This window comes from Theobroma umbraticum, unplaced genomic scaffold (genome assembly GCF_002168275.2).
Source record: "Theobroma umbraticum cultivar Fairchild unplaced genomic scaffold, ASM216827v3 scaffold_12.1, whole genome shotgun sequence".
NCBI classification, from domain to species: Eukaryota; Viridiplantae; Streptophyta; class Magnoliopsida; order Malvales; family Malvaceae; genus Theobroma; species Theobroma umbraticum.
The window spans coordinates 2,428,661-2,450,007 of record NW_018397269.1 but is presented as its reverse complement, the minus strand read 5'-3'; the positions used below and the strand labels follow the sequence as shown (position 1 = coordinate 2,450,007).

Sequence of the window (21,347 nt, the reverse complement as noted above, 5' to 3'; positions counted from 1 at the left end):
ATAAATCACTGTGAAGTGTTGTAAAAGTGTTTGTAATTAATTGGTATAATATTTTAATTTTTTTTTAAATTATTAAAAAAAATTTAAATAAATTTTTACTCTTCTATTATGTTCAACCAAACCTCCGTACTTGTATTTTGAATTAAATAGATCTTTATAACTTATGATTGATTAAGTATCGGTAGTTGAAATGCTACTTGTTAATTTTTATATCCTTGTGGCACTGACATAGCATTAAAGTATAGGTTGAAAAATATCATATAGTTATATCATCATTCTACATTAGCATAACGCCTCGCCATCCACGATAACATGTCAACATGCTAGCATCAGATGGCATAAAATGATATATAACGTTTTGATTAACAATAATTAGTCTATCATTAGTTGTAAGAGCATATTTGGTCTAAAATAAAAAAATAAGAACGTGATTAAATGTAATAAAAAATAAAGATTTATTTAAAATTTTCTAAATAATTCATGAATTTTAATTGTATTGTACCTAATTAACTCTATTATTCATCACCTGTTTTGCAAGTCATTGTAAAATTTCTTAATGAAATTCTTTGTTAAAAACATGTTAATGTCCCTAAGGCCTAAATAATAGATGTTCACAATAATACATATTTTGTTAAAAGGCTAGGTGGGCAATGGGGTCTTTTAAGTTTATGCTAATCAATCTGCCTATGGAACTTTAAGATTGAAACCTTAGAATTTTTTGCAAACTGGGAGACAACTCAACTAAGCCACCACCACAACTGCAACAAGCAATTCTCTAAAAAAAATTGCACTAAATGATCTGATACATGAAGAGGAGAGAAAGATACATGTGTGTGTGTATATATATATATGTATGTATGTATATGTATATAGCAGTGTCTGTGATTAGTGAATATTTGAAGGACAAAAATTCAGTGTAAAAGAGTATCCATGATACCATATGACAGAAACCCATGATACCATATGACAGAAACCCAATATTCCATAGAATATAATGAGTGTGAGTGATTTTACTTATCAGCAGCCACCTGAATTATGTATGCTTATCATTCCAATAAGTTGAAGGGGAGAAGGAACACCTAGAAAGTTGATAACAACTGAACCCAAATTGTATCTGTCTGTCTGCTATTTGATGACACAGGTGCATTTTATCTAGTAGCTTGGATGTGATTCTTGATTAGAAAATGAATGGAAGCATCAGATTCAAAAACAAAAGATGCAACTGAGATTCTTGGAACAATTTCTGCCATTTCCATGGCCTCAACTAGCACAGGGAAAAAAAAAAAAAGGGTCAACCACTAGCACACCTTAGTGGAATCTGAATCAGACGTCAGCAATTCTGCTATGTATGTACTCACATGAAGCAAATTCCCAAACCAAAAAGTTTGTTTCATTTGAGACACAAATTCTGAGAAAAAAAGAGAAAGGGATTCTGGGATTCTCTCATTTTCATTCAGTGCAAGGGTCCCTAACAGCATTAGCTTACAACATTACTTTATAATACCAAAACATCAAAAAGAAAAAGAAGAAAAAGGCCCAATTATGACATATATCTAACACCTTTTAAAAATGATAGAAACAAATGGGGATGTAAAGACAAAAAACCCCATCCCTTAATGGTAGAACTAAACTTTGAATGATGTTTGGTCTTGGTTGGCTTTCATGGGGGATTCTGGCATGGGCATGGCAATGGCAACTGCTGACAGCTTGTTTGCTTCTGCTAATTTTTTCAATTCAACTTCACTGGCTTCTATATCTTCAATTACTAGGATTGTGTTGCCATTTGCTTGGATCTTAACTGGTTCAGGGATCTCTTCCTCATTAACCTCTTTCTCCTTGTTTTCCTTGTGCTTTCCCCAGAGGACTGAATAAAGCCCTATAACTATCAAGATTGCTCCTATCACCCTGCAAATTAATCCACAAGGGGATATGATTAATTCCTTTGTGATTGATTAAAACCAAATTAATTCATGCAAGTGATTCCTTTTTATTTTTGTATGTTATAAGGAAACAATGAAAGAGAAGTGATGCTTGATGAAATATTCAATTATCAGTGGTTGTCACTCTATGAAATAAAAGTACAAAATTGTATCTAATGATTAAGCCTGGTACAAGTGGGGGATACAATGAATTGGAATAAGTGCAAAACCAGCTATACAAACATATGTAAGAGAGGATACATGCATGCATGCAGAAAAATGTAACAGTGAGTGAAGGAGAAATAAAATTTACCCTCCAAGAAAAATCTTCTCTGCCAGGATGAATGAACCCATGATTGCAACTATGATCATCATCAGAGGGCTAAAAGCAGTGGCAAATACTGGACCTCTTTTCTTTATCACCATTCCTTGAACATAGTATGATATGCCTGATGTGACAATTCCCTGTAAACATTAAAAAAATTAGAATAGAGACAACACAAAATAGCCACTTTTTTTATATGTTTATATAGAAATCGAGACAGAGAGAAAAGAGAAAGAGAGGTTTATTACAGCATAGGCAGCAGCAAGGAGGTTTATGTCCCAGCCAATTTGCCAAGCTGAGGTCTTGTGCTCCATCACAAATGTCACAACAATAGCTTGTAGAGTGCCCACAAAGCACACTAGTGATGTGAGAGAAAGCTGATGATTCTTGTATGTCTTCAATGCTTTTGCCTAGTAATAATAACAATTAAACACTGAAGTTAATTAATTTGTTGGCGAGGAGGGTGGGGGGGTGTTCTTTTTTTCTAAAATTTTGCTGTTTAATTACCTGTAAGACAAAGAGGGAAGCCCAGGCAAGGGTGGCAATGATAAGGAGGATGGAGCCTTTGACCCAATCTTTGTCAGTAGTTCCAGCAGTGTCAGTGCCGTTAGACTGCCCAGGATGGATAGTCTTACTCCAAAAGAAATCAACAATGGGTCCTTTATATAATGTCATCAACATTGCCCCTGCCACTGTCACCAATGTTCCCACTATCTTTGCCTGACACCTCACTTTCTTTACATCAATCTTCTCCATCCTATTCATTACCAAACCAAACAAAATTTAAATTTGAATCCGTTAGTCAGCCTTAACCAAATCTATTCTGCAAAAAAGAAAAAGAAAATCCCAGTTACTGATCATGATTCATGCGCATACCGGCACATAACAGCCATGACAAATGTCATTGCAGGAAGCATATTGCTCATAGCACATGAGAAAGTTGGAGATGTATATTTCAACCCAGCATAGTAGAAGTTCTGATCAATCACCGGCCTGTGTTTTTTTTATCAGGAAACAATAACTTTGCTTTACTTTAAGATTCCAGAGCAAAATCAATGCGTTTGAAAGAGAAGGGTTTCAGCTAAAAACTAACCCCAGAAGAGCCAGAATGAATATTTGCATGAAAACTGGGAATGTTATCTTTGGTTGCCCTCTCCTGAAATGTTAAAACATAGTTATATTTAGCATATATATATTTCTTGTATGAACTGATCATGTTGCTATCTATATATTTCAATGTTCTTCAAACCTTTCGAAAATCAAAGCAAAGGGAGCTATGGCTGCGGTTGCAAAAGCATGCCGGTAGACCACCAGGACATAGTGGCTCATGCCTCTGTTTAGTGAAACTTTGGTGATAATATTCATGCCTGCATAGCCGAACTGCAATGAAATCATTGCAATGTAAGGTTTGGAGCTCTCAAGGGAGCGGCCCCAACATCTCAACTTCTCCATTTTTCCTAACTATCTGGGAGAAATTTGTTGGAAAAATTCAGAAAAGAGAGAGTCTCAGTTCTGAGAAGAAAGACAGAGAAAAAGAGAGAGGAAGAATTGAACACCCTGAGAACAAGTGTTTATGTTTCTCCCTAAAGGAGAAGGCAAGGAAGGGACACATATTTATAATGGTCTGGAGGGAACTGTCCATGTCCTCAGGCATGTGTGGGTGCATGTGTCAATATGTTACTTTACTATAGGGAAATTTACCTGAAAAAAAGCTAGGTAAAGGCATATATTACAAAGTTTTTAAACTCCAACAATATGATAAACCATCTTTTACATTGCACTATTCCATCAAAGACCTCTTTCAATCCCTTATTCTCAACTGCAGCAAATCAAATGATTCTATGAGCCAAGTTTAGCAAGGCTATATGCTTTACTAATTGCTGCTTTCATCACAATTTTTTATCTTTAGAATTAAATTTTACAAATAAATTTCATTTGTAGACCACTTAGGAATATTTCATTTTTATTGTTTACCTTATCCGCATTTTTTTTCCAAATTTTGTTCTCAAATTCGACATTCTCTCAATAAATTCTTGAATATTAATGAAATTTAACCACATCAATGTCATATGTGTGTCGACGTAAATAAATATGACGCGCAAAATATTAATATAAAAATTTTAAATAAATATAAAACTAAAAATAAAATATTTTAAAAAAGGTCATAAATAAAAAAATAATTATTGAATAGTATATCATTGATAAATGATTGTAAATTATTCAACTCGTATGATGTATATGACACACCAAATAATTGAATCAATAGTTGACGTGTGAGGCAGGATTTGATGCGGTGACATAAAACCGAGTGAGTTCATGGAAAGTTATTCTTTATGATTATCCATTTTATATGCTATGCTCAATACGCAAGAGGAATAGAGGGTTTGGCATTTTAATTATATATTATATTATTAATTAATTTTTATTTTTTCTAAAAGCAAGAGAGAGGTGGAAACCACGTGGCAAATAGTGGTGGGGTATCTGAGTCACTTTCTGCATGGTTTAGTGTAGGTGAGGTAAGCTTAAAGTGAAACTCTATGGCTATATATCATACTTTTTTGTCTATTTGTATTATAATAGAGAGAGAGAGAGAGAGAGAGAATCAAGATCTTGAAATTAGGCAAAACATATATTCTACCATCTCTTCCATTCTCTACAGTGTTGATTATTCAGCCAACATGGTGTCTAAATGTTGTGGAGCAAGCATTTTTAGTGGGTTAAAAAGATTTGGCCGCCATGCCATCCCCAATTTCTTTCCAACATGTAAAACTCTGCCATGCATAAATTTTCAATTAATCATCTACACATTTCAATTTATCCAAATCTTTTAACGAAACAATATGTCTAATTTAATTAATTATTTGATTGATCACGTCTAGATAAAAAACATTGATAATGACTCTTTTTCATAACGAACGGTCGAGTTTTTTAACTTGTACATTGTTTTCTTGCAGCATCTGAATTTTCGATATAAAATATATCTTGATGACAAAGTAAAAAGAAAAGAAGATACATTCTTTGAACTTGACATTAAAATCTCTTGATTTCTTTCATTCATGCTGAGGTTTTATACTGAAAAGAAGAAATTGTAGAGCTATATTTTCTAAATTTAATAATCGATTTTTCCATCTTAAAAGCTTAGCATATATTCATATTTTTAAATTTTTGACAAAAAGTATTTGAGTTAAATATAAGTTAGCATTTAACATTACATGTTGATATATCGTAACAAATAAAAAAACTTTAGATTTTGCAAATGGAAGAAGATTTAGTAATAATGAAGCAAATCTTTTTTTTTTTTAATCTTAAGAATTATGAATGATTTTATTCCAAATAAAGATTGGGAGAAGAAAGAGTGATGTGTGGGGTTAGGGAAAAAGACAAAGAACAAAGAGGGGGGCCTAAAAGAGTGAAGGGAAAAAAAAAAAGAAAAGGAATGGAGTTTGCATAGAAGACGGGACCTTTAGAGATTTAGATAATTTATAGTTGAAACTGACTAGGCGCATGAGTGAAGCAGCGGTAACCATCCTCTTTCTCACGCCTACACCATGTCTTGTCTTTGGATTAGTTGTTCTAGCTTTGTCTCTGACCCTTTGTCCCAATACCCAACACAACTAGTTTGCTAACACTGTAGCTAAACATGGAGTAAGTGTTCCCAGTTACAAAGATTATAGCCTAGGTGCTTTCTGTTTTATTGATGCCCTACGAAAGGATTTATTAATGAAGTTTTTCCCTATATGTGACAGTTAATAGGATTGTGTTACGTTCCCATGTAGTTTTAAACTCTGAAAATAAAATTTTAATTTAATTTTTTTTTATTTTTTTAAATTTAAATTTAAGCTCATACAGTTTTAAACTTTAAAAATAAATATTAAATAAGTTTAAAAACTCGAAAAAGCAAAAGCACAAGAAAGAAAGAAATGAGAAATTTTTTTTTGAAGAAATAGAATGCTTTGTAATTTTCAATGTTTAAAGTCGTACGAGATTAAGCTTAAGTTCCGAGACATAACAATTGAGCTACACAAAAGGATGGATCCCATGACTTCACAAGTTCAGCCTCCTTTTCACAATACTTTGGGGATTTTCTTTATTGATAAATAATATATAGATTTCCTTTGCTACTTGACTGATTGCAGCTTTTGTGAAAAGAGGTTGGAGTTGCTTGGTTGAGGGGATTCCACTAATTTGCCTTTTCATCTGCCGCTAATGGCATTGGCAGATGGAACTAGGAAAATGCTGGATCTAGAGATTCCATGAAATAAGTAGTTAATTAACTTAAGTATTATTTTCCATGACAAAATTACTAATTGTATTGCATAGTTAGAGATTGATATCGGATCTCTGAGTATGAATTTAAACACCTTCCTTTTGAAAACTTTGGCTTCAATATTCTTAATAAATTTGAAATTAAATATAAATTTAGATTGCCACTTAACTTTAATGTGAACAAAACAAGGGATGAACAAAGCCAGTTGTCTTTAGCAGTGTGTAGCGGTCGGTTGCAATTGAGCACCTGATTGCAGCCGTCGGTTGTTGCAACCCACAGTTTGGCTCAATGGGTTGCAACGACCGGCCTCGTCAGTCGATTGGTTCGGTCATCAGAAGGGATGAACTGATCAAGAAACCGATCAATTAAAATGATTAGTAATATGCTAGAATTAATATTAAGAATTATGTTTGGAAATTCTGTTGAGAATTATTATTTGGATTTTCAATTAAAATGATTGACAATATGCTAGAATTAAACATTAAGAATTATGTTTGGGAATTATGTTGAGAATTATTATTTAGATTTTCAATTAAAATGATTGTCAATATACTAGAATTAAACATTAAAAATTATGTTGAGAATTATTGTTTGGATTTTCAATTAAAATGATTGGTAATATGCTAGAATTAACATTATCTTTAGGAATTAATGTTTATAAATATTGTTTGGATTTTCAATTAAAATAATTGGCAATATGCTAGAATTAAATATTACGAATTATGTTTGGGAATTAATGTTTAGAATTATTATTTGGATTTTCAATTAAAATGATTAGCAATATGCTAGAATTAATGAGTAGAATTAATATTTGGGTTTTTTTTTTAGATGTCAACTAATGAGGAAACAAATTTGGTAACTAGGGAGACACCAACACCAACATCAACATCAACACCATCAACATCTACACCTCATGTTACTACTAGTTCTACTGAAGCCAACAAAATATGTAAGGTTGTAAGCAAAGTGTGGAAGTAAAGGGAACCACCTCAATCTACATCAATTGTGTGGGATCACTTCACCGAATTTGTTGATAAAAAAGGTAATAAGAAGGCTAAATGTTCTCATTGTGGTAAAGAATTTGTGTTGATATTAAAAAATGGAACATCTTTATTGAATAATCATATTAAAGTTTGTCCAAAGTTGAAATTGGTTCATGATAGTGAGGAGAACAAGTAAATGGAATTAGTTTGTAGTTCGAGAGGAGATGAGTTGGGTAGTTGGAATTTTGATCAAGAGACAATTAGGAAGAGTTTAGCTGAGATGATCATTTTGGATGAATTGCTTTTTAAGTTTGTGGAAAATCAAGGATATAGGAAACACATAACAAAGTATGTCATAGATTTCATATATTGTCACAATGGATTATTGCTAGGGATTGTTATAAAGTTTATATTAATGAAAAAACTTGAATGAGAATATTGTTAAGATCATGTCTTAGTAGAATGTATCTTACCACTGAAACATGGACTTCGATATAAAAAATTAATTTTATGTGTCTAACTGCCTATTTTATTGATAATGATTGGAAGTTGCAGAAAAGGATTTTAAACTTTTATCCCATTATTAATCACAAAGGTGAGGTCATTGGTCAAGCAATTAGAAAATGTTTGCTTGATTGGGGGATCGAAAAGATTTTTTCTATCACTATTGATAATTCTAGTTTAAATGATGTTACAATAGGACATTTGAAGAAAAAATTTAATATTGCTGGAACTAGTATTTTATGAGGTAAATTTTTTCATGTGAGATGCATTGCTCATATTGTTAATCTTGTGATGTCTAATGGATTAAAGGATATCGATACCTCAATAGCTTGTGTTAGAGGGGCAATGAAATATATTAAACAATTCCTTGCTAGATTAGCTAAGTTTAAGGAGTGTGCTACTAGTGTAGTAGTTGAGAGCAAGTGTTTATTGTGTTTGGATATGAACAGTAGATGGAATTCTATGTTTTTGATGTCAGATATAGCTTTGAAATTTCAAAGGCCTTTTGCATCATTTGAGTTATGTGATAATAGCTACATACATGAGCTAATAAAGTTGGGAGATAGCATACCTGATGACAAAGATTGAGCACATATTAGGAGGATTTCTCGTTTCTTGAGAGAATTTTATGATTTGACTTTGAGTGTTTCAGGTACATCTTACATAACTGCTAATTCTTTGCTAGATTCCATTTTTGATGTGTATTCTACTTTGATTGAATGGCAAAATGGTGATGATATGATTTACGATCTATGGCAATCAAGATGAAAGAGAAATTTAACAAGTATTGGGGGAATGGGGACAAAATGAATTTAGTGTTGTTCATTGCCACTATACTTAATCTGAGGAAAATGCTTTCTTATGTTGAATTCACTTTGCTAGAAATGTATCTTCTTACACAAGCTTCAATGATGTTTTTTGGGTGACACAAACAATGGATGAGTTGTTTGTTGTTATAGAAATATGTTACAACCTCCATCTCATGTTGGTTAAAGTGGTCAAGAGTGTCCAACACCCACGAGACAAGGCACTAGTGGTAGTTGTAGTGATAGTGTTGCTTCAATTTTGATTGGTAATGACACAAAACGTACTAAAAAAAGATTGGATAGGTTTAAGAAGCATCAGTTAAACACTAGGCCAAAAGAGCTAAAAAGGAAATTGGATAAATATTTATTTGAGCTTATGGATGATGAGGGTTTCAATAGTGATGAGTTTGATGTTCTCATGTGGTGGAAACTCAATCAATTTAGGTTTTATATACTTGCCATTATTGCTCGTGATGTTTTGGTTGTTCCCATATCAATAGTTGCTTCAAAATCTACTTTTAGTACTGGTGGACGTGTGCTTGATGCATATAGGAATTCTTTGAATCTTAAGGTCATGCAAGCACTTATTTGTGCTCAAGATTAGTTGCGTGGATTGGCATGTGGTAATCCCAATTTGATTGAGGATGATTTGGATGAGCTTGATAAACTTGATTTTGGTAATTATTTTATAGTTTTATTTGTAATTTAATTTATTAGATTTGTCAAAGATCAATTTACCATATATGTTATTTTATTTTTTAGATTTAGTTAATATTGCATTAGAGACAATAGTTGAGTCTGAGCTTGAGTCAGACCAACGTGTTATTTTCATTGGCTGTTTGCACTTTTTAAGTAATGTTATCATTAGGTATTATGCCATATTTACATTAGATTTATACTTCATTTAGGTTATCTTACCACAATAATTTACACTATTTATATATTTGTTTTTAATCTTTTTAGAAGCATGTTCTACAAAATTGTTGAATTGGAGTTGGAGGTCCATCTTTTGAAATTTAGTAATTTATGTTATGAAACTTTGAGTTGTGTAACTTCTAATCCAAAATTAAAATCATGAAAGATATCCCTTCTTTGTTTATTTATTGTATGATGATTAATGATGATTTCTTTGTGATCATATTTAATTAATTGGCTTAAACTTATAGAACTTTTGAAACTAATGTGTGGACTATTAGGTGCTAAACTAGTGACCACACCTATTGATTACAAATATAAGATGTCTTAGGTAGAAGAAAAGAATCAGCTGAGAGATAGCCACTAAATTTAGGCAACTGATAGGAGAACTTATGTACTTAACTTTCACAAAACTAAACATTTCCTATGATGTCCATGTTCTTTCACAATACATGGACAAGCCAAGTGACAATCATCTACAACCTAGGTTTTGAGGTTTAAAGTATTTGAAGAGTGCACTTGGCCAAAGAGTGTTGCTTTCTACAGTTTCTAATATGATTTTACAAGTCTATAGTGACAGTGATTAGGCCGGTTTTCCACATACTGGGAGGTCAGTTATGTGATATGGTATTTTTCTTGGTAAGTCTTTAATTAGCTATAAGGCAAAGAAGCAAAGTGTAGTGGCTAGAAGCTCTACTGAGGTTAAGGATAAAGCAATGGCAGCAGCCTATTGTGAAGTCATGTGGCTGTTATTTCTACTAAAAGATTTTTGTATTGATCATCTTAGTGTAGTCAACTTGTTATGTGATAATCAGTCTGCTCTTCATAACTGCAAAAATCCTACATTTCATGAACATACCAAACACATAGAGATGGATTGTCACTTCTTTCAAGAGAAAGATGCAGATGGTCTTATTGCTCCATGTTATGTGCCTACCAAATCACAGCTGGCTGATTTGTTCACCAGGGCACTACAACCAGGCTCTTTTCATTCACTTCTTAGCAAGATGAGTGTTATTAACATGCACACTTATCTTGAGGGGAAGCGTAAAAGATAAAATTTACTTTTTTAAATAATTTTACTCTTAGTAAACATGTAAATAGTTACTGAGTTTTGTTACTCTTAGTTACTGATAGCTGGTACTTTACAATTTAGTCTTTATGTTTTTCTTACATTAGCAATTTCCACTAGCATATATAAAGGTTGGTTTGTGTATTGAATGTTTTTTTTTTTTACTCGAGAAATAAAGAAATATTCCCAAACATGCTCTCTAATCTTCTCCTTAGGTTTCTAGATTTTTTTTAAAATTTCTTGTTCACTGACACATTGTCAATTTTAAAAAATACAAAGATTCAATTTTTATAAATTATTATACGGAAATTAGATCTACCACTTGTTAGAGTACATTGACTAATTAAATAATGTAACCACCATTATTCATTAGAGGCTTTGTACTCCTAGGTTCAATCTCTTTAATTTGTGGATGCTTCATTTGATCTTTCGATCTTCAGTCAAGTATTTACTTATTTTTCTTATTTTAAGCATCATAATTGTATGATGGATTGCATATTGTCCAAGTTAAAAAGATTCATATAAAATATAAAAAGATTCCATTGAATTGATGCGGTCTTTCTTTGGTCCTTAAAATCTTGTCGTTACCTTCTGGTTGTAGTCAAGTGTACAAATTGCATTATTATTCATCACGAAATGATTAAGATATGTACAACTCTGTTGTGCGGCAACTCGATCGGCAGCTGGCCTGTGGTTCACCACAATAAAAGAAAGAAAACATGATAAAAAGCCAAACTAAAGTGTGGTCTGCTCATTTTGATCCCAAAGTTTAGAAGAGAAAAGAACAAAGCGAATAGGCCTATGTCTAACACTATTGTGGTAAAGAGACATTGATAGTTGGATGACTTTACCAACATTGAAGGAGGCTTTGGCTTTAATGTTTTTACACTGTGGAAAGAGTTGACAGGAACCAACTGCAAGGGCAAGAGGAATTGTGGGGGTGAAGAGATCTGACCCACTGCCTGTCAATGTGTTGGAACATCCATAGGCAGTTTTGAAAGGAGAAGAAAAATCAAAGTTGCTTTTGTTCTTTCCCTGCTTATTCTTTATATTTCTTCAATTTACCTAAATTCTCATTAATCCTTCTAATTAGTAGCATTGATCCACTCGCATGCTTCTCTTCCTTCTTTTCCATCTACTTTCTTTTGCTAGAGATCATTATCATGCACTTAAGATTCATAAGTAACTATATATCTATCCATGTCTCATGCATTTTCAATCCTATTTGGTCAAAGCAACCAACATACATTGTCAAGAATGAAAGAAAGTAGAATCTAAAGTGCCATAAATTTCAAGTTGATCTTGACCATTGGCCAATAGGATTGGCAATATATGAGAGGCAAATGAAAAATTCTATGAACATTCTTCTTGAAAAAGATAGCCTATCATGCAATCAATAATATATACAGCTTCAACGGTTGTGCACGTATGTATGGCTTTATAAGTTTATAAACAATGGATTTTTTTCTTTCTCTCTCTCTCTCTCTCTCTCTCAAAGATCAACATCGAGAGAGACACACGATGGTCAAAAAAGGTGACAAATTAGAAATAAATTTAGAATTACAAGTGGCCCCTAATCAAATCGTAAATTTAGAATCTATTTGACCCAATTGGAGTTCTTATAAAAATGTTGTCTGAATAGAGCTATTCAAAATTTGGAGACCTAAATACTTCTACTTCTTTCAATAAAGGAAAAAATTTTCTATGAGTCGGACCAAACATCTGTTTAATATCTTAATAAAGAAGGTCTATTGCATTATTGCAAAGAAAGTAACACCCTTTTAGTGGGTGATCTGCTTCGTTTTCCTCTCCAAAGCTCAAGGAGCAATGAAGGGTTCTTCACATTGTTGCTTTTGGCACACATGGACATACTTTTGCTAGTTAAGCAACACCCTTCTATAGAAGACTACCTTCCATATAATTATCAGGTAGATTCATGTCATATCTAGCTAGGACGTGGCACTCTAATGATTCATGCCATTTATTTTTTCCCCCTGTTCACTTTTCTTTGGTTAGTGCACTAAATATCTTCATTACTACAATTAATTGAACAATAACTTCTCTAAAGATGAGTTTCAAACTTTAACAATCAATAATATGTCCCTCCAAAGCTTTGGAATTACTAGTTCCATACAAGAAAGTAATTAGCACTACCACTTTTCCCTATAATGTTGTCATAATCTTACAGTTTTAACCTAATTTGTATAAATTTTGGGTGTCATATGTTTCATTTTGTTTTTACAATTGTTGTGAATATTCAATTTAAAACCAAGCAAAAAAGCTCTATTTTCGTTAGTTGATAAAGAAAACCCATTCGACAACCAATCATGCATCATTCTTTTTTCCATCATTTTGACGATTATTTAAGTTAAAAGTTCTTAGTCATAAGACCAGGTAGCCTTTCCAATCCAACAAAAGCCTTAGTACCTCTCCATGCATAAAAAATTTTGTTGCCTTGCAAAGATCCAAATTTACTAAAGGTTCTTTTATTTTCCACCTTCTCTTCCACTTAATCTGTAGTCTGCTTGTTTTTTGAACGGAAAAGAAAAGTCACAAATGGGGTGAGGTGACATACCTTTAAGCAAAGCAAAGCACTTGTTTTCTCTCATTGCGTACTTGAAAAAAGTTTGTTGTATGAAATTTCCCATGACCAAAAGGCCTTCAATTATTGAATTTACAAAAAAAATAAAAAATAAAAAGTATCACATTCAATAAAGGTTTTTGGTCAAAGATCCATTTATCTCCTCTAAAATGAATCTCCTTAAACCAATCATGCATTTGCCTTTGTAGCTTTTAATTCTTTGTATGATTTTGGCTCATAAAATAATGATGATTAAAATTGAGAATGCAAAGTATACATATGAATATGAAAAAGAAATGCATTTGCTGTTTCCATCAATGGCCTTTTTAATTTTCTTGGTCCAAAGAAAGTTAACAAACAGCGTTCGTTTATTATATAATAATATTTGAGAGGGAGTCTTTAATCACATAATTAAGCTAACCAAATTCACCTCTTTCCAGCTTGAGTGTACTATAGAGAGATCGTGTGAATGATTAAGTATCCAAAATATAATTATGTAATTAAAAATTTTGAAAAATAAAAATCAATTAAGTCTAGAAAAGCACCAACTTTTGTTTTTTTTTTTTAATTTTTCTTTTTCCCATTATGCCGACACGATTGAAATACACACATTCTAAGATCTTGATTAACATGATCACTATTGCTTTTGATCCTTTAATATCTTTGTCATCAAAAAGATTCAAAAAAGAAAATATTGTAGTAACACTCAAATCACACGTAATATTGTGCTGTATCTCACTCTGCAAAAAATTAAATCTCTAAGTATAAAACTAAGCTGGTCCATATGAACCCTAGAACATGTGTCTCTTCATGTCAAGATTAGGACCTAGCTATATATGAGCATGCTATGGTTTGTCCTAATTAACTATGCCAACTCCAAAATCAGATTAATTTTGCATTGAAGCTCTCATTTCATTGAAAAAAAAAATTGAAAGAAAACTCCAAAATTGGATTGATTTTGTTTGTTGATGTACTCTGGAAAAAACCCTAGTCTTCTTGTATCAAGCCATTGCATCCTTGTTCAGAAGTACTATAGCTTTAGATGGTTAGGGTGATTTTGGTGAAGACGCAAAACACTTTAAAGTGCAAACTACTTTTTTATTTCTTTAATTTATTTTTTTCAGTTTTTCTTTCTTCCAAGTTTAAAATACTACAAAAGGTAATTCATGCAAAGTATTATGACCAACATGAATCTTATACTCAATTAGTCATCACGATAACTTGCAAAGCTTCAAAAGGATCTACTTGATGGGATCATGGCCATAGCCATGTATGCAAATAGCAAGAGAAGAGAAGTGAATTTCAATCTGATATCAATAATCAATTAATGAAATAAACATATCCACTCTCATTTTCCATCCTCATCCTTGTATCATATTCTTGTCTCTTTCAATCCTTAATTTTAATTTTATTTAAATTAGTTGTGTGCAATCCTAAATTGAAGAGTAATTATATAGATATAAGTCATAAATATTAAATGTATCAATCCCCTCGTGCATTGCTTTACTTTTCCTTCTAGTCCATGTCATACCCCCTCTTGCATAGGCCCTTCGTCTTTGAAACGCTTGTACTGAAACATTATGCACTATTGACAAATCATGGATGAACTTGAAAAGTTCAATTGATTGATGAGGACTCAAGGGATAGTTTATATGTCCAACCAAAAAGGTTTAGAAAATTTAATTAATATTACTTTCAATATGCAACGTCAAATGTTAATTTCAAAGCTAATGGTACTTCATAATTAAACTTAAATCGAGTTTTAAATTTATATATTAAGATATAAAGATAATCAATGGTCCTTAATGATGCCTTATAATACTAATTTTTCCTTATTCAATTGTTTAAAATCCCAAACCCATGAACCTAATCCAATTCATTTGTCAAGTGGGATACACATATATACCTTTTCACTTGGTATAAAACTCTTGGGATACAAGTAAAAAAAACTTTATCATAGTGGGTTAAACAATGAAGCCACATAAGAATATAACAGACTTCAAAGGCTTGAGGGTTTGACAAATTTCACCAATAAATGGAATTGCCTTATCAATGAGAGTTACCAATAGCAACTTCATCATACATAGCAATCAATACGTGCACGCAGTTCTTCTTCTTACTCCATTGGATAATCAAAAGCAAAATCAAAATGTTACCAAATTAACATGGCAATCCATATTCCATGCAGACAGATGGTGAGGCCACATGTTGGAGGGTTCAATCAAGAGTATTTTATAAGCACTGGTTAAGGTGTTATGTTTCCTTTGATTGATCTGTAGTGAGAGAGAACAGTTGACTGTGATCTATTGCCTTTCACCTTGGGTGATTACGAGATGGAAATTTCTTGTGGAAACAAAAAACATTGAAAGCGACTTACTTACAAATGATCTTTTTTGTAACTTTAAAAAGTGTTGGCTAGATTAGCAAGCATGCACTAATTTTAGTTTGGTTTTGGTGAACCTAACTACATGATTATTCGCGCACCATATGTCTCAATTTTATTTAGATGATGATCAAAGCAACGAGGTCGAGAAGGAAAGAGAGATAGACATGTGTCTAAATTATGTTTGTTACGAAAGAAATACATTCAAAAGGAATTAAAATCGTTTGAGATGTAAAGATATTGAGTCTGTGACTACTCTATTAGAATTATGTTTAAAACTTTTAATTGATTTATCACCACAAAGGAGGGACGAGGTGGAGGAAAGACCTAAGTTGTTTTTTGTAATATGTGCATTAGTTCAAGCTTTAAGAGGTTGGAGGTATCTTTCTTGAAGGCGAAAAAGAAGTGAACATAGGGAAAGTTTTTGCAGAGCCAGACGGTGTATGCCATGTTGGAGACCTAGAAATGAAAAGAGCATCACTTAAAAAGGAAGCCCAATGAAGTAATTCATGGGTCTATTTTGGTGACAAACAAACTCAAAGGAACTTGACAAAGAAAGTGGCTGGATCATAACTGCTGCCTTGACTGTTGAGGATGGATCATGATTTGGTTGGTTTGGCTTTGGGTTAGAAAAGCCATTCATTGTAAGTCCATTGACTGTGAAATTGGGCTTCACAAGTCATTTGGAATAATTTTGGGATTTTGGTCAATTCCATTTGACTTTCAGGGGTTATCTTTTGGATTTCGGAAGATGGGATACTCTGAAATGTAATTCTTTAGGTAAAGTTCATGAAATTATTCTAAAAATATGATAAATTAAAAATTTTAAATTGGAAATCAAATTCGATAAGTTGGTGGATCAGATAAAAATAAATAAATAATTAGAAAGTTTTTATTCCATTATTTTCAATAGTAAAACTTCACTATCTTGGCCTGAGGAACTTACCTAAGTGTTGTCCTATGAAAGATTTCAATATCCCATTATGTTGATCCCTTCATTTGTGAATCTTACTAGCTAGGTAATTCTTCATGATAGTGTATTTTTGGATATGATTAGGCAATTGAGGGAAGGGATTACACAATTTACAACTGACCCTAAATGGGTCATGCATGTCAATTTGTTTTTGGGCCTTGGGCCATGTTAGCTTGACAGCCCCTATTTATGAGTTGTGCTTGTTATGAAATTTTTCTTGTTTTCTGGATATATAATTTTGGATTATATAATCGAAGGTAACAGTTAAAATATTAAACTAATTTGCTTGCATAATCATTTTGACAAGTTTTATTTTATATAAATCTTACCAAGACATTTATATTTTATGTCAAATGAAACTTAATCTTTAAAATCCTATAAAAGATTTTTTCAGTCACAACTTACAGCTATGGATAGTGAGGAATATACAAGATAATACTGTTATTGATGGGTTGCAGTGGAGTTGTGTCTTTGTGTACACCATATGGCTACTTTGGTATTGGAGAAATCTTCTCATCTTTGATAGCTCTTTTACATGGCCTCATAATCCACAGCAGCAAATCTGGACAAAAACTAAAGAGGCCTTTGATATCTTAAGCAAAACTCAACAAAGGGTGAAACATGAAGTGATGATTACTTGGAAAAAACCGAGCAAGACATTTGTTAAACTAAATATCGATGGGAGAGCCAGAGGCCAACCTGGTGAAGCAGCGGCAGGTGGAATAATCCGTGATGACAAGCGAGGATGGATGCTGGGATTTATTTATAAAATTGACATAACTTTTCCACTAAATGCTGAGTTATGGGCATTATTCCAAGGTTTAAATTTGTGTTGGACAAGGGGATTTAGGAAGGTTCAAGTGGAGTCTGACTCTCTCCTTGCTATACAAAAATTGTCGATGGAAAGTAATATTTTAGACCCGAATGTGCATTTGTTGAGGAAAATAAAAGATCTACTCCTACGAGATTGGGATCGCAGAATATCTCACATACCTTGTGAAGCGAACCAATGTGCCGACTGGATGGCTACACATAATGATAATCTACCTTTGGGACTTAGTATTTTTTGAGTCTACTACTTCTAACATTGCTTCTCTTTTACTAGCTGATGTTTTAGGAGTTGCTTGGCTTAAAATGATACAATAAGTTATTCTATTTCCACTATATATAAAAAAAAAACAATGGTTTTCTTATTGCAAATATTTGTTCTTGACTTAAAATATAAATGAAATCTATTTTCAAAAGTCAACTCATCTAACTGTGAAATTGAAGAAGGTGCTGCTACCCTCTTGATATGATCGATCCTTTGTCAAACTAAAGCTTCTTGGAATGCTGGCAAGCATAAAAGGATTGATTATCTCTTTCAAGGGATTGATCCCCTTGAAAACAAAAGCGATATTAAGTAGACTAGAGAATCGATCTCTTAAGTTGTTTCAAGTTGTATAATGATCGGAATTTTGCAAGAAACAATGGCTCTTTCTCTCATTTAATGCAATCCAACGTCTCCAAGTTCTTTTTTTAAAGAAAATTAAGGGCATTAAGTGTTTAAGGTGAAAACTTGCAAATTAATTGCATCCAAGTCTTTTCCATTATCTTCAAAGTTGTAATTGTATTCATTTGACAAACAGTCAGTCTCGGGACATTTTTAGTTTGTAAAACATTGTTGGATTATTTCCCTTTTTTGAAGTTAAAGGAAGGGAAAATTTTAAAAAGAATTTGTGAGATTTGGTTCGAAAATTCCCTTAATTTATAAAGTTTATATCCAAACTTTAAAAAGATATAGTGACAAGGAAAGCTAGTGAAGAAGAGGATGTAGGTGTCATTGGTGAGGGACTGAACCTCTTGAGTTTGATATCTCTTCTCAACTCTTTTAATTTATTGCTATCTTTATTGATATCTCACAAGAATTTTATTAACGTTAAAGTTTGCTTCAAATTTTGGCAAATTCAGTTCACCTTCCTCTTAATTGGTTTATTTAATCATTGGAGGTAACAAGTTGCATAAGAGTATGCACTCTATTTTGTAAGTCTAAAAATATTATAGTGATCCAATGGCTCAAAGATATATGTTCAAAGAGGGATATTCTATCTACAAAGCATCAAGAATTGACGACTGTGGAGTTTTGAGAATGGAAGAAAAGAATGAAAGTGTACATGTGGGTACAAGGTGTAGAGATATGATATACTGTAGAAAAAGTATTTAGAGCTCCTTCAAATGATGAAAATTGGGATGGGAAGCACATTAAGCAAATGTAATTAAGCGTATAATATTTTCTCATATATTGCCACGATTAGGATCGACAGATTTTGACCACAACGACTTGATTGATTGGTTTCAATTAACTTATCTACTTATTGTTACGATTTTCTTGAAAGATTGACTTAGTTGTCGATGAGAAAACTTTTTCATCGACACTAATAAAAAAATTGATTATATATATATATATGAAAAATTACCTCCTTGGCTAAAACTCCCTCATTGCAATATTGTTAAATTAATGGACAATTTGTTATTTCATTTGACTTTGCAATGTTGTTAAATTTACTATTTTTTTTAATTAATTCAATAACAGGGATCGACGTTGGAAATAGGGTAAATCGTAGGCAGGTAATTCGCAGCACAAAGCGAAAACCAAAGTAATTTTAATTAACTTTTAACCCTCAAAAGACTTCTTGAAAACATAATGTAGGCAAGATTGTACTCTTATGACACTATGTCATTGTGTCATCGTGCCTTGTTACGATGAGCTGACTGAACTAGGTCCAGCCTTGGCCTTGGTCTAGTCCAGTCCATTAAACCTTGGTCCAAGGCTACCTCTTTCTTTTCCACATCTCAACATAATTAATTTCATAAGAAAAAAGTTGTCGATTATTTTAGGAAATCACAAATATGTTGAGATGTGGAAAAGGCTAAATTTATTGTTTAAAATCCTTTTTTCTGAAACTAATTGTGCAACAAAGCAACATAAGTTGCTCTGAAAATATCAAAATATAGCAACCACAAAAATGTTGTTAAAAAATCGTTTTTAAACAATTAATTATGCACCGATTAACAGAAATCATTATGAATATGTTAAGGTATTTCAATCCACGGGAAAGTGTAATTGAGTGTAAATATTTGTATGAAGACTCAATTAAATGTAATAAAAGAATAAAGGTTTAACTAAGTTTTTATAATTTTTTTTAAAATAATAATATTTTGTTTTAAAAGCTTTGCCAAAAGAATTGAGACAATATAATACCATTGTAATCTCTTACAAATCAACCTTTTGCCCCATTGTAGTGTTCAAAGAGGAACAAAAGAAGTCTTGCTTATTTTAGCTATATCAAGGGCTAATCAGCAACAGAAAACATATTTCTTCCCACTGCTGTAAGATAAAGGCAAAAATACATGAAAGTTTTCCTGTATCAATGCATAGTCATACATAAATCGAGTTTTCTACAGTCTAATGCTACTCTTTAATCCAAAAAAAGCAAAATAAAACAGCAAGTTCTAGGCACACACACAAGCATATAGGACCCAGTAATTCCAGGAACCCTAATCCAGACAAAACTCAAGCTTACGTTCCAATTGTTACACAAACCTTTGCCACTTTCTGACGACCTTAATGAACCACTCATGTTTCCTTGCGGTGAAGTTGTATCCATGAGACAGGCCAATTATTAGCCCAACACCATATCCTGTCAAAACTATCTTCCAACCAAACTTGAGCGAAGTCTCAATTCCTTCGTCTTCTTCGGAGGCCAAGGGAGGTGGGGGCTGCAAGACTTCAGGATTTCCACAATTTTTTGACAAAGGGTATCCACACAATCTTGAATTTTCCTCGTACGAATCATTATTAAACGTATTGAACTGTGCTCCTCGAGGTATAGGCCCTTCAAGATTGTTATAAGAGACTTTGAGGACTTCAAGGAAGTTAATGTTGGCTAGTTGCTCAGGGACTTTTCCCGAGAGCTTATTTCGAGAGAGGTCCAAAGATTCAAGGTTCTTAATTTCCCCCAATGATGATGGAATATGACCAGTGAGATTGTTATTTGAAAGGTTAAGCACACGAATTAGCTTCAAATCACCAATGGCTTCAGGGATTTCACCTTGGAACTTGTTGCTTGACAAATCAATAAATGACATGGAATCTGGAAGATTCTCATATATTAGGTCCCTGCCTTTATTAGCCAATGTAACTTCAAAATTATCATAATTAGACAACGGAAATTTTCTATTTTGAAAGTTTCTATTGCCATTCATATATGGGGATAAGCTCCTGCCTCTATTAGCCAATGTAGCTTCATAATCAGACCACGGACATTTTCTATATTGGAAGTTTGTGTTACCATTCATGTATGGGGATACGCTGTTTGTATTGGCAACTTTCATGGCATTCCAAATATTGAAGTACTCAGATGGTAACTTACCTCTTAAACTATTGTCTGAGAGGTCAATTACTTGCGAGTTGGAGAATTCCGATTTGGCTTGAGGTTTCCCTATGACATCATGCAATCCATTTGCTCTCAAGATGAATACCTTGAGTTCTGGAAGAGTACCCAACCAAGAAGGAAAGGTATCATTGATCAGATTGTTTCCAAGATTTAGAAATTCCAACTTGTTACAATGGGCTAGTG

At 32.7% G+C, this 21,347-nt stretch overlaps 2 protein-coding genes across 2 annotated transcripts in view; both read right to left on the bottom strand.

Moving 5' to 3' along the window:
* Positions 1–1,312: 1,312 nt before the first annotated feature.
* Positions 1,313–3,823, bottom strand: UMAMIT9 (nodulin MtN21 /EamA-like transporter family protein). Its single transcript, XM_021440761.2, has 7 exons — positions 3,494–3,823; positions 3,338–3,400; positions 3,121–3,237; positions 2,752–3,001; positions 2,493–2,654; positions 2,233–2,384; positions 1,313–1,905 (listed from the first exon to the last, which is right to left on the bottom strand). The coding sequence occupies exons 1-7, from the start codon at positions 3,694–3,696 to the stop codon at positions 1,626–1,628; spliced, it is 1,227 nt and encodes a 408-aa protein (XP_021296436.1). The 5' UTR covers positions 3,697–3,823; the 3' UTR covers positions 1,313–1,625.
* A 16,241-nt stretch (positions 3,824–20,064) lies between these two features.
* Positions 20,065–21,347, bottom strand: part of LOC110426042 (receptor-like protein 54) — a 1,553-nt gene continuing 270 nt past the window's right edge. Inside the window, exon 2 of the mRNA XM_089785224.1 lies at positions 20,065–21,341. Within this exon, the coding sequence (XP_089641350.1) occupies positions 20,302–21,341 (1,040 nt within the window). The 3' untranslated portion in view covers positions 20,065–20,301. The remainder of the gene's footprint in view (positions 21,342–21,347) is intronic.

Coding starts and splice junctions, on each gene's coding strand:
- UMAMIT9 (XM_021440761.2), bottom strand. CDS start 3,696: ATGGAGAAGTTGAGATGTTGGGGCCGCTCCCTTGAGAGCTCCAAACCT. Junction 3,401..3,493: donor TTTGCTTTGATTTTCGAAAG/GTTTGAAGAACA, acceptor TTAACATTTCAG/GAGAGGGCAACCAAAGATAA. Junction 2,385..2,492: donor TCCTTGCTGCTGCCTATGCT/GTAATAAACCTC, acceptor TAATGTTTACAG/GGAATTGTCACATCAGGCAT.